Genomic DNA, 13,925 nt, shown 5'->3' with positions numbered 1-13,925 from the left:
ATATGGGGGGGGGGGGGGAGCTGTGTTGGCCATGTAGCAAAGTACAGTAACACCCCAAATCCACAAAACAGCCATGCCTTCATGGGGCCGACCAAAATATGCAAAGTACATACAATCCTAGAGTTGGAAGAGACCCCAAGGGCCCTCCAGCCCAACCCCTTTCTGCCATGCAGGAAATCACAATCAAAGCAGGCCCAACAGCCTCTGTTTTAAGGCCTCCAAAGAATGTGGTGAGTTTTGAAAGCCTCAATAAGATTTGTATAGGAAATCTAAATAAGATTTCTAAATCTAAATAAGGATGTCAGTGGAACTCCCAACTCCCAGAATTCCATAGCCTTGAGCCAGAAAAGCGTTAAAGCGGTGCCAAGACGGGCTATTTCTCCTGTGTGGATGCAGCCACTGCCTTTGTCTCCCCCGGAAACGCCATGGAGGCCTTTCTTTCCTTCGTTGCCCATATATGGACACAGGAAGCCGCGCAGGATCCCGGCGATGGGACGTCAGCATCTTTTTTTAATCTTTTCGAACACTGGTAAAGGCAGCCCCAAGCCCCGCCCCCGATTGTCGTCATGGGCCAATAATTCCCCCGCTGAACAAAGGGAGAGGGGAGTGGGAGGGGCCTCTGGGAGGGAGGGAGGGAGGCCCCCTTTGCAAAATAAGCACGTGGTGCTTAGGGTACCAGGGAAGGTGTGCAAACTCCACATCGAGAGGGCAGGAGTTTTGTGTGGTCTACTCTGATCACAGATTTTACAATTTTGCCAAAAAATAAAGAAGATAAAACTTTAAAGTATACAAAAATAAACATTATTTTCCATCTTTTAGATCACTAGGAAAGAAACAATGAAGAAATAATAATTTTACAGTTTAGTACTGTTTGTTACTGTCAATTAGGTATTTATGCAGCCACCAGTTTTTCTTTTTTCTAAGTGCTTGTCTGCCTCTAAGTAGTTTCTGACTTACGGCAAACCTTTTCTTGGCAAGATTTGATCAGAAGGGGGTTTGACATTGCCTTCCTCTGAGGCTGAGAGTGTCACTTGGCCAAGGTCACCCAGTGAGTTTCCATGGCTGAGCCAGGATTCGAACCCTGGTCTCCAGAGTCACAGTCCAATGCTCAAACTGCTACGCCACTGGCTCCCACACCGGGTTTAAGTGCTTAGGGCCTCTAAAAGTCTTAATGCGGCCCTGATCAGCATAGTTGTAAACTTGCCCTCCCCTCCTGACCCTGTCAGATCAGGGAAAGGCTTGCTAGGAAAGCCCAAACTGTGAATGGAACCTTGTGTGTGCAAACGTCACTGCCTTCCAGCACCACCACCATAGTCTACACCCAGGGAATAACGTGCCAAGTTTCGCCTGGCACCTTCATGCGCTCCGAGTGAGGCCAGGGGGTGCGGGAGAGGGCAGGAACAAAAAGGCAACCTGAGATTGTGACCCACCCAGTGGGATTCCCAACAGCAGGCCCAAGGCTTGGCAACACAAGTTGTTAAACTTTACAGAACAATGCTGAGGGAGGCAGGCAGGAACACAGTTTGCACAGATGTGCTGGGGAGAAAAATCTGATAAAAAGGAAACTGCCTAGTCCCCCCCCCCCCCCCCCACATGCTGCTGCTAAGGAAAGCAGGCCTGGGCATCATTGCTCCCCACCAACACCACCTTTGAGTATTTAAGCAGGAGAAAACTGCCTACATATTCTCCCATTCCTGCCCTTTCCAACTCCAGTAGAAAACACTACACTTTTCCCCCTGTTAGAGCTGCACCAAGGAACCCTGAATTTGTGTACAAAAGTGTACGAATATTTGTGTACGAAAGTGCAAATAATCTTACCTAAAACCAAAACAATATCTGTGTTGCTCAGTGATGGAAAAAACAAAGTCAAACAGTGCTTTTTTAGGACAAATAAAAATGCCAGCAAAGTGTGCAGACTCCCCAGTTCTCCAGACCAGATACCTACATACTGGTTTTGAACTCACATAAATTCCAGCATGCCAGATCTTGAGATTTCCAGAAGTAAACATTGCTCACAGTTTACTTCTGCCTGTAATACCCATCTAGGAATACTTTTGCATTGATTTGAATGTTAAGCCACATCTACCCTCCTTTCATGACAACTTTTACAATGTGTTCTGTTTAGAAAACAATCTTAGCTTAGCCACCACTTCTAACTGAAATGCTTTCTTCATCTGCTATCGCCAGTAGGCTTAATCAGCCTTGATGAAATAACAGGGATTACAAGCACCAATCTGCAACCACAGTAGTTGATCTAGCTGGAGAGATTTCAAACTGCTGGGCAAATGAAATTAAAATTGCTTGAGTCACATATGTGCATCAGACTGACAATTGTTTTTAGCACTAGTTCTGCATGAAGGTAAAACAGATTTGCTGTTGAATGTGAATGCTCAATTGTACAGTAATGGATTTCAGAATCCGAAACCAAACCATTAGGAAACTTCCAGACTGCTACTATTTGTCAAAGGAAAGATGGTTCAGAGTTCATTTATTCCCAAGCATGACTTTAAAGTAACTGAACAAATATGATGCAAGGTTTCCTAGAAAGGGACCTTAAGAAGAAAAATTATAGAACTGTTGTTAGTATCTCCTGTTGTTGTCACCTGATAAGCTATAGGCAGTTTTCCTGCGAACATACTCTGAATTAAATAAATTCCACTGAAATCAATGCAGTTTACCTCTATATAAAATGAGTAAAGATTCAAATAATACTTTTAGCCTGGAATACATAACTTGTTAATGTTCTTAATACAACTAAGGAAGAAGAGGAGAAGCTTTAAATTAGTTATTCTGACCAGCTGAGGTTATTAAATTATAGATTTGGGAAATGCAAAAAGTTAAAGGCTACAGATGTGTGCACACACTTTGAAATCAATACACTTCCTTCCAAACGAATACTGTATTGGATGAGTTGTGCAGCATGTGCCGCATAAAAACAGTCGGAAAGGGAAAGCAGGAGTAGGGGAAATGGGAAAGGTGTAGTCCCATTTTGTAGTTCATTGCTCAGTGTATCAACAAGCCATGACAGATCTAACGCTACAGACGGAGGCTTGCACTTCAGATGCTATACTTTTCAGTGGAACTAGTTTTTCCATTCATCAGGAGAACCTAGATAGGTATATGATTGGGAAGAGGATAGTGGGTCCATCTCTCTATCTCTCTACCTAAGTTTGGTCAAGCTGCAGATAGTATCTTTAATTCTGGCCTACAGCAAGGCCTATTGCGCAAGGTCTGTCCTGAATGTTGCTGAACTGCATTTTCCAGCGTTCCTCACAATTGTCAGTGCTGGCTAGTACCAGTAGCATCTGGAGGGCCACATTTTGCCCTGCGTGATGGTTGAGACCTGAAACCAAAGTTTCTGTTATAGTCACAGAGAAACTACGTTGGAGAAATCAGGAACAGATAACCTGTGACTTTCCAGATGCTGCTGAACTACATTTCTTATTGGTTACAATGGTTAGCACGGATGGAAGAGAAAGTGAAGGGCCACAGGCTCCCCACTCCTTGTCCAAAGAGACATCTGTTGAATAATCTCTGCTGTGCTCCTAGCTAGCTACTTTGAGCACTTGTAGCAAGTTACCATACTTCACATGGAAAATATGTCCTTGTGGTTGCATGATGGCAGCAGCCCCTTAAGGGCAGCTTCACTGCTGGGTAGCCACACCATCAAGTGGCATCGGTACTCTCATTTCAAGCGTAAAGCAATCCAGTTGAGTCAGTTTACCTGTCCGTTGCCAATGATCAAATGCAATCTAATGCAAAACAACCCAGTGGTGGGCCTGCCTAAATTTTCTAGCCCGGTCTTAACAATGCATGGAAGCCAAATGATCTTTGCTTAAACCCAAATAAATGTGCGCAGGCTGGGATCCTATTTACATACAAGTAAACCTCACTGTGTGGGGCCTACGTGGCATAGTAGTTTCTGGAGTCGAGTTCAAATCCCGGCTTGGCCGAGGGAGCCCTCTGGGAGACATTGGGCAAGTCACACTCTCTCAGCCTCAGAGGGTGGCAATGGCAAATCCCCGCTGAATAAAACTCTGAAAGAACTCCCCCTTTCGCCTTAGAGTTGCCACAAACGGGGAACGACGTGGAAGCCCCATAACCACAGTAACAACCCCGCTGCATAAAGGGCTCCCAGTGAATTCCAAAGCATGCAGCTAAAAACGCACGAGCACAGAGCTGCAAGCTGGGCTTCTTCCGGGCCCAGCTGGGGCCAAAATGAGCCCAGAGACGCACTTCTCCCCCGCCACTCGGGTGATTACTTTCCCAGGGCCAGGGGGCGCCCCAGGCTCCTTTTCTCGCTCTGCAGCTGCTGCCCCTCCCCCTCGGAGAGGCCAGCAGCAGCAGCAGCAGCAGCCAGAGTGGCGCGCGGCAAAGGGCCGGAAGCGGCGCGCGGAGGGGGCGTGGCCGGCCCGGGCGCTGAGATCACCGGCGGTATAAAAGGCGGAACGCTGGGCGCGGCCGCGTTCAGTCGGGGCTGACGTCGCCGGGAGAAGGTCGCCTGAGAGTCTGCGGCTCCAGAGACAAAGGGGAAAGCGGACAGCGGGGGCGGCGGCGGCGGTTGGCCTTTGCGGGGGAAGGAAAAGGCCGAGAAGGAGTTCCCATCCTCCCCCCCGGATCCGCAGAGCGTCGAGGAGAAACCCACGCTCTCCCTCGCTCCCGTTCCGCCATCATGGAGGTGCAGAAGGAGGCGCAGCGCATCATGACGATGTCGGTGTGGAAGATGTACCACTCGCGGATGCAGCGCGGCGGCCTCCGCCTCCACCGCAGCCTCCAGCTCTCGCTCGTCATGCGCAACGCCCGCGACCTCTACCTCTCGGCCAAGCTGGAGGAGGAGGAGGAGGAGGAGCAAGGAGAGGGAGAAGGAGAAGGGGCCCGAGGCGGGATGGGGGCCTGCGGAGGGGGCCTGGTGGAGGCGGTCCCGGTCCAGCAGGATCCCCGGGCGCCGTGTGACGCCAGCGCCGCCGAGCCGGAGCCCATGGAGACCCAGGAGGAGCCCGAGGGCGGAGGCGGCGGCGGCGGAAGAGGAAGCGAGGCCCACCCGCCGCCCTGGCGCCCCTCGGCCAAGCCCAGCCGCAAGCGCCGGAGCAGCAGCCTGGGCAAGATGGGCGCCTCCGAGGACGCCGAGGCCGGCCTGGTGCCCAGCAAGAAGGCCAGGCTGGAGGGGGAGGAGGGCGAGCGGCCGCCCCAGGGACAGGAGGGGCCCTTCCCCAGCCTGGCCCGCGTCCTCCAGGACCGCTTCTCGGGGCTGATCCCCGCTACGACGGCGGCCGCGACGGCGCCGGGCCCCGAGGAGGCCAAGGGCGGCTGCTGCCGGCAAGGCGAGGGGGTCCTGAGCATCCTGGTGAGGGCCGTGGTGGCCTTCTAGCCCGCCCTTCTTCCGCCAGGCAGAGACTCGGAGCTGGAAAAGACGGAGGAGGAGGAGAAGCAGCAGCGGAGCCCGCGGGAGACCCTCCGCGAGGAGGAGGAGGAGGAGGGAGGCCTCGCCATTGCCATTGCCGCCAGTGAGGGAGGCTGCGGAGGGAGGGAGGGAGGAGGAGAGCCTCCTCTGCCCTGCTGGCGGCCCAGAGCACAGGCAGCCAAGGACTGGGCGCCCCCGGCCTCAGAGGAGGAGACGGCCGAGAATAACTCTGGGCAAGGGCCACGTTTCCTGGCCGGGAAGCCAGCGGACACTGGGGCTGTGCCCCTGACAGCCGGGCTGGGTTTATCCTGCCTTGCCTTAAGGCAGCTCTGGGTGGGCTTTTTGGTTCTCAGCCCCAACACACACTACACGACTCCCTCCCCCTTTGCCCTTTCTGTATGAGAAGGGCCTTCTTGGGGGAAGCAGCTCCTGTTGCTGGGATGGTGGGGGGGGGCAGTGGTGTATTTCGTTTTCCCCCACCCCACCCCCGGTCTTTGTGCCAGAGAAGATCTCAGCACCACATTTGGCTTTGTGTGTTGTGTGTGGGGGGGGGGGGAGGAGGAAAGGAAGGGGAAACGGGACCAGTCATACTGGTTATGACACATCTCTCATATGACTCGCATTTGCATTCTTACACTGGGGCCAGGAGTGCTGGGGATTTCCTGTTCATGTTGCCTTAGCAGACTCCGTGTGTGTGTGTTTTCCGTGGGGCTTTTTAGGTGTGGGTGGAGCCCTGAACCCACAGAAGGGAGCGGAAGCGGAGTGGTTCCCCCCTCATTTGAGGTATGTCATCCTTTCCTCAATGACGGAAGCTGTTGCTATCTGTGGGGGATAGTGAGGAGGAGCATTGCTTCTGCCTCATGACTTTGGTTGTTTTTCACCCCAGCAAGGGGCATTTTGAGCAATTCAACCTGTATTCTCAGTGTCTTGTCTTCTTTATTTTTTAAAATCGGGTTCCTCAATGAGATTTCATGACACCACTTTTGCCTTTTTGTTGTTGTTGTTCCTGAAGCATTTCTTCTGCTTTGTTCTCAAATGTACAAAGTTCCTATTGTCTTGAATTTATCTACTGTGAGTGTGTATGAGAGAGAAAAATTTCAGACTGGTAATCGATGTATGTCAGTGTGTTGCTAAATGGTGTGCAAGACTGGTCACTGTCAAGGTACTTTGTAATGCAAAATGTATGTAATTTACATTTGTCTTTCTGATGCCTTGGAAGAGGGCAACAATACTGGCTTATTTGGTTCTGTTTTCTTACTTTCACAGTGTTTATATTTTTGGACACTGAAATAAAGACAATTTGATTTTTTACAAATCCTGTGGTGTTTAGTTCTTTGCTGCAATGAAACAAATCTGAACTTGGAAGGGTTGAGCTCTTGGAAGGGGGGGATGTTCAGAGACTAGGGTTCCCCATCTCCAAATGCACAAGGCCTGTTGCCATATTAAAGAAACAACTGAAAATGATAGAGTAGCAGATTGATAGAGAACCATTAACAACTTTATTAACAACATATGAAAGGGTTGAAAAAATTGGAGCTTTTAAACTACAATACTCAGAATCCTCCAGCTGACAGACCTGTAACTTAGTATGTAAGAGGGTGTCGTAGCACCTTTTGGACTTAGAGAAAGAAGCTGGTAGCATAAGCTTTCATAGCTTTAAGCTACATCTGAAGGAGTAGATTGGCTTCTGCAAAAGTTTATGCTATCAACTTCTCTTCCACATCTCAAAGATCCTACAACACCCCTTTGCATACAGACCTAGATCAACACAGCTATGTGTTTGAATAGTATTTCCAGTCTATTTGGACTATTAGTTGCAAATCAGTGTGATTCAGTGATGGAATAAGGGGTTAATAGTATTCTCAAAGGGCAGCCAGTGTGGTGGTGTGGTTTGAGCATTGGCCTGTGACTCAAGACCAGGTTTCAAATCCCTGCTCAGCCATGGAAAATGTGACATTGGGCAAGTCATACTCTGTCAGGGGAAGGCAAAGGCAAATCCCCACTGAAAAAATCTTGCCAATAAAACACCATGATAGGTTTGCTTTAGGGTTTCCATAAATCACAACGACTTGAAGGCACACAGTTAACAAAATGTTCACAGGAAGCCTATGTAAATTGGTGTATCCAGAATTTGATGTGGCTGTTTCCAAGAACACACGGGTGGGGTGGGCAGGGATCAAGTTTGTTTATTACTTATTTATAGTATTTATACCCCGCTCTTCAGCCAAAAGGCTATCAGAACAGCTTACATCGAGCCTTGCTTAGGCCACAGTAGTTGGTCTGTTACTCTTTGGACAGCTGATGAGGTTAGGGATTGCCTTACAGATCCCATCATCCCAGGTAGCTAGGTTCAAGTTGCTCAAGTTGCATAACACTGCGTGGTTTCAGTATGGGTGTGAGAACATAGGAAGCTCCATTAACACAGCTTGTAAACTTGTTTATAATGAACAAAAATAGCCTTTCCATAAACATGGGCCGGTAGCCAGCTGGACAGTGCTGGCAGGCAGGAGCCTGGTTGTGTGTATACACTGCAAATCATGAGCAGCTGTGGGATCTTACTAAGGTAATCGCCAGTGAGAGCAATTTGTGCTTATCTGCAGTTTGTTGGTCATGTAATGGAAACATTTCATAAGGGCTTGCTGGCTAATACAGGTGACTGGGCCCTGTGGGTGTTGGACAGCAATAGTGTGGTTCTCTTTGGTGGAACATTAAACATGACAGCTATATAAACTCAAGTGACTGGTGGCGTCACTGATTTATCAAGGACAGGGTTTCTTAACCAGGGTTTCGTGATAGTTCATGATTGGAGGCGAAACCCTTTCTTTTGAGATGTAGATATATTTTTATGCATTATTTCAAGAGTTCTTCTAAGGTAAAAAGGTTCATAAAGGCTGATCATGAAAGTCTGTTGGCTTGTCCAGAGTTATTTTCTTTTGTAATGTGAAATACAGTCAAAACTTACAAAGACAAGGATGATTATTTAGAGAATAAAATATGTTAGAAAATGGGCACTTTGAAATAACCATATTAGTATGTTGCTGCCTCTATCATTGCATCTGAGGAAGTGGATTGATGTCCATGAAAGTTCATGCTAAGATATATCAATCAGCCTTAAAGGTGGTGCTAAATTGCTTCCCCTTCTTAATATAATTCAGTGTGACACAAGGATACATGCTTTGGGGCAAAGTCCATCTTTTAGCTTCAGTACTTTAAAGGCTATGGGTGATACATCAAGGATTTACTAAATATGTCCCTTGTAGCCCTGTGGGTTTCGGTGGAATGCTCGGTAAGAGCTGAGCAAGCAGGTGGGATGAGATCAATGGAGACTGGGCCCCAGAGGCTACAGGAACTCTGCCGTGATTCAAGGCTCAGGAATTTACTCCTTGTAATTTGAGCTGCTGCCATTTTAGAGCCTGTAACCTGGTAATTTTCCCTTCCACAACAATCAGGTGATTGCCTGCTGTTTGTAGTTGTGTGCCTAGGTGACCCTAAGGCAAACCTGGAGCCAGCTCTTTGAGCACTGGACTACAACTCTGGAGATCACCATTGAATCTCTGCCTGGCCATTATTATTATTAACCTTATTTATAAATGCACTGGGTGACTTTGGGCAAGTCACACTTTCTCAGCCTCAGAAAACCCCATAAGGTCACCATAAATTGGAAACTAATTGAAGGCAGACAGAAACAAAGGCAAACCTATTGCAGGATTTTCTAGGCAAGATTTATTCATCTGAGGCTGAGAGTATATGACTTGCCCAAGGTCACCCAGTGGGTTTCCATGGCTGACCGAGGATTCAAACTCTGGTCTCCAGAGTCCTAACCAAACACATGTGATAGTCCTTTTTATAAGATTAATTCTTCAGCAGGTATGAAGTGCTTGAAGTTTCTGAAACAGGACTGATACTAATCAGTGTAACTCTATTCTTTGCTTTTACCTCAAAGTGTGGGATTGCCACTTGCCAGAGCATCGGAGACCTAGACTGGCTACAAATGAAGGTCTTACATCACTGACTGCTGCTCGTAACAAGCAGTTTCTCCCCAGAGAAAACTTTGTTAGCAAGAACCAGGCCTCAAGTTCAGCCCAACCCTAGATCCTCTTACAACTACACACTCCACCCTGGTCAATGAGTCAGTTAAAAGTCAGTCTTTGTCATAGCATGGCTGCTCCGGTCCTACACAGAAGCCACAAAAGTTTGATGTGATGGGGTATAGGACTGTGCCCTACTTTTTTGTTATTGCTAAGCATTCTGGGTACAGTAAACAGGTAACTTAATTTGGGACCTTGCACTGATCCTGGGTAAAATCTTTGTCCTACTGTAAAGTACTGTTTGGAATGCTAAGCAAAGCTTAGAAACCCTCTAGAATCAGAAGACACTCCCAAATGCCCTTAGGTCTTTAGTCCTCTTGTTGCTCCTAGTCAGATGTTTGTTGCCCCACACACCCACCCCCTTGTGTACACTGTTGCTGCGAATTATCAGACAAATGGAACATCTAAGCATGGGGCAACTTAGGGCAAAGAAAAATTTTAAAGTGAAGACAAGGGTTCTAATGGCAGACTTGGCCATTCATTAGAGAGTTGTTCTTCTGTGTGCAGGGAGAAGACTAAGGAGCAAACCACAGTGGTATGCTTCTGAGACTGATTGGGATATAAAACCTACAAAATCTAGGCTTTGTGATGACAGTTCTATTGTAAATTCTAAGTCCGTGTATTTTTTTTTTTTTTTTTGCATGTTGTTTCCATTAAGCACACTTAATAAAAGGGCTTAAAACCTGCTTCCCACATTTGAGAAGACTGCCTGACAATAACAGCCCCTAACTAGCCCCTAGTTTTAGATGTGTACTTTCATCCAGTGTAATCTGAATCACTACACTGATGTGAACTAGAGCTTGATGATGAATTCTGAGGACAATGAAAGCATGACATCCCTTTTCACTAACATTATCAACTAAAGAAAGAATCTGCCTATTTTGTGCATCAGATTTATTAGTCAATGTGTGTCAGGGGCTGTTGTGGCTTCTCAAATTATCACAGCACAGACTGTGCCCAAATAACCTTTAATCAGGCATGGTCACCAGTTCTCCTTGTCAGTGATTCCAAGGACTGTTCAAGGTCAAGAATCAGACTTCCTTTATGGGACACATAGCCCTTGTTTAGATAAGACTATTAAACAAGCTGCAAACCTTTCCATGCTGGCTAGATGATGCAAGATACCTCATTCTATGCAATGCCTAGTCCCACTACTGACCTGTGTGTGCTAATAATCTGCTATTGCCTGATATGGAGGATATTTTTTTTACCCTTTGAAATATAACTGTTTAATGTAAGGATTTTGGGGTGTGCGAAGGTTTTTTAAATGCATGGTTTGATACCTGTGTTCTTTTTATTGCCTATAAGTCTGCTGATAATAAATAGTGCAGTACACATGTAATCCAACATTGTCTTGCACAAAGGATGTTAGGAGGATGAGGAGAAGCTTCTGTCTCATAAAAGAGTTTCTACTACATTGTGGCCTAAATGAATCACAATCTGCCTCAGAATAAAGCTGCTGATTTCTATATGTAAGATGAAAGAAAAAGCATTCTCTTCTGCCATGATAGATGGGTTGCCTCCTGCATATACTGTTATCATGTAAGGTGACTGCAACATAAGCCCCAGCCTTGCTCTTTTCAATAAAATGCCAAGTACCTGGAGGGTTTTAAATGACACAATTTTTGTTCTCCCAATCTGCAACATCGTTCTTTGCTGTACTAATTTGTGTGTGAATTGCAGTGTTTCTGTCCCCTTGGCTATGCCTCTTCAGCCTCCCAGCACTGATGATGTGTGGGAAATCCACAGAGCCCAGACGATTCCACATTGCACCTTGGGGCCCTGTCACGCCATTGCCTGTGCAAGACACTCCCCCTGTGAATAGACAGAAGGGTCTTTGATAACGCCCCAAGCACATCTCCAGCAGAACAAAGGCAGAATAGCTAATGACTCCCACTCACGCAGTGACTCTCTGCCAGGAATTTGAAGCCCCTCCACCCCTCACCCCACCCCCCAGGCACAGGCTGAAGGACAGCAATGAAAGGGGAAAAAAATCTAAGCGAGGATATGGGTATTATAGAACAAGGAAGAGCCTAGCACACCAAATGCAATCAGGTTGATTTCCTGTGCTTTGGCTACCCAGAAGACAGGATACCAAAGCGGATGGCCTGTTCCGCATCCGGCACCTGCTGAAGTTCCTGTGTTCTCACTGAGTGAAGGGCAGCGGAGGGGGGGGGGAGAGAAGAAAGGAAAGGGGAGAAAGTGATGGAAAGTGTGTTTGTACCTACAGTCTCATAAGATTCTTATGATCACAACTCTCTCCTATATTAGTTATTTCTAAGACCACAACATATTTTTAACAGGTATAGAATTTTTTTTTCTTTCTGTTGGTTTCATTGAATTTCTTTCTCTCTTTAGTAAGAAGCAAAAAGAGTGTTTGAATCCCCACTCAGCCATGCTAATGCAGGAATTTGGACCCATCCTACAGATCCTTGTATGACTGAAAAATGAAACTAATTACTGTCCTTTACTTAACTATTTGCCATGAGTGATAAATGTCAGTCAAAGGAAGCTCAGTTTTTGTTTTAGTGATCGTTTAGCTTAATTCATTCTATCATTCAGGCAGAAGCCACTCTTATCATGTACCCCACCTGTGTCTCAGTATGTCTTTGTGACATACCAACCAGTCTAGATAGTACAGAAGTTGCTCAAGGTTTTTATTCAGAGTGGTTATCCTTTGTCCAGCCTCTTCTAACCCGAGTGGGTGTGCCCTTGCCATTCTTCTCATGCCATGTAGCTGGAGCAGGCTAAAATCCCACGATTACTCCACTTCTCAGCATGTGGAATTACTACTGAATATTATCATGGGCAGGGAGCAGCCAGACAGCCTCATTAAAAGGCTCCAACCTGAGCAATTATGGGCCACACCTTGGAATAATTAGCACCCATGGGAAACTGCTTTGTAGACAGGCTGCGTAAACCCACAGCTAGAGCAGGTTATGCTAGAAGCTAGGACTCCTGGTGTTGTCGTATTTCTCCTGTCCCATGCCCCCCAGAAACAAAATCTAGTGAGTTAGTATTAAGAAGGGGCCTCAAGTCCAGACTCTTCCAGGGACCCAAACTTCATACGAGTCACATGACCTCTTTGAACCCATGTCCTGTATTTCAAATCATTAATGATAGACATACACAGCTGAATCTATATACACTGAACAACTACTCTCAGATTTTAAAAAACTGGAGATCCCCAACAGCAAATGAAAACAATGATTTCATTACTTTTGCCCCATGCTATACTGCATGAATAACAGAAGATTATGCATACACCAAAAAATAAAAACAAACTAGTGCATGATGTAACCAGACAAGTGAGGCAAATTTCACACATGGACATTTCCCTGTCATGTTTTAAATACTTTGTACAATGAATGCAGAGATTGTCATTTGTACATTTGGTTGTTTATCTATTCCTAACCTAAAGCCATCTTTCGAGCAAGCTGGGTGTGTAGCAAACTAGAAGTGTGATTTTAATTTTTGTGATAAAAGTGAAAATGCTAATATTCAATGTCTCATATGAAAATCTATACACAGCCCCTCAATTTGCTTAGCACTCCTCAGGAACTCCACTTCAGAACAGGGACCTCGACAGTGAGGGAATCATCGCCTCTTGGGGAGCAGGCAGAATTTGTGTCCTAGTAGTCAACCTTACTCTAAACCACAAAATTTGAATGTTTCCAGCCCTGAACAGACAAGACCACTACAGTGCTAGGTGGAGAAAAAGGATGCCATCAAGTCACACTACCTTCTTCAGCTTTTGAGGAGACAAAAGAGGTTGGAAAATAATTTTTTTAAATCATGTCTAATGGAAGCTGGGATTGTAACCTTGGTCAGCTTACCCATGTACTTCTTTAACTTTTAAAGTGATGGGGGAGGGGAGAAGAAAGCAGAGGTCATGAATGCCTCTTTCTTTCCTTTATAATTTAAATCACTTTTTGAATTATGATATGGAAGAAACCTGTGTTGCTAGAATATAATGCCTACTGAGAGCAACAGGACTTTTCAAATTCCTGGAAGGAACTTGCATGTCTTTCAGAAACATGAACAAGTGCAAATTCTGAATTTCCTCCTGCTGGATAGGATATTCTATTCTTTTCCTGCTGTTCTGATTGATTGTGCCTCTCGATGGCAGAAAATGCTTTGATTTGAAGAGTGTCCTCCTCCCATCTTGGGCAATGCCCTTCTACCTGAATACAACCAACACCACTTCTCCTGCAGCTCCAGCTTCCCCTTCCTGCACTGTCAGGCTGCACATGCCAGACACTCACGGGGACAGGCTTAGGGAGGTGCCTTGGGAACGGACTGACTCTTTCTTGTCCCTCGCCCTAGTAGGGCGTCACTTGCACATTTCAGCTTAGGCACACTGCCAGTCAGCTTGGAGCAACAGGCAGCTTGGCAAAAGCCTGATAAAATGCAAGGAGAAATGTGAGGTGAGTGGG

General features: G+C 46.5%; 1 protein-coding gene across 1 annotated transcript; it reads left to right on the top strand.

Moving 5' to 3' along the window:
- The first annotated feature begins 4,461 nt into the window (after positions 1-4,461).
- On the top strand, positions 4,462-6,716 carry IER2 (immediate early response 2). Its single transcript, XM_042454623.1, has one exon. The coding sequence runs from the start codon at positions 4,673-4,675 to the stop codon at positions 5,366-5,368; it is 696 nt and encodes a 231-aa protein (XP_042310557.1). The 5' UTR covers positions 4,462-4,672; the 3' UTR covers positions 5,369-6,716.
- The last annotated feature ends 7,209 nt before the right edge of the window (positions 6,717-13,925 follow it).

This window comes from Sceloporus undulatus, chromosome 2 (genome assembly GCF_019175285.1).
Source record: "Sceloporus undulatus isolate JIND9_A2432 ecotype Alabama chromosome 2, SceUnd_v1.1, whole genome shotgun sequence".
Lineage (NCBI taxonomy): Eukaryota > Metazoa > Chordata > Lepidosauria > Squamata > Phrynosomatidae > Sceloporus > Sceloporus undulatus.
This window is presented reverse-complemented; position numbering and strand designations above follow the sequence as displayed.

Bases quoted from the DNA above. Each gene is read 5' to 3' on its own strand.
- IER2 (XM_042454623.1), top strand. From the start codon at position 4,673: ATGGAGGTGCAGAAGGAGGCGCAGCGCATCATGACGATGTCGGTGTGG.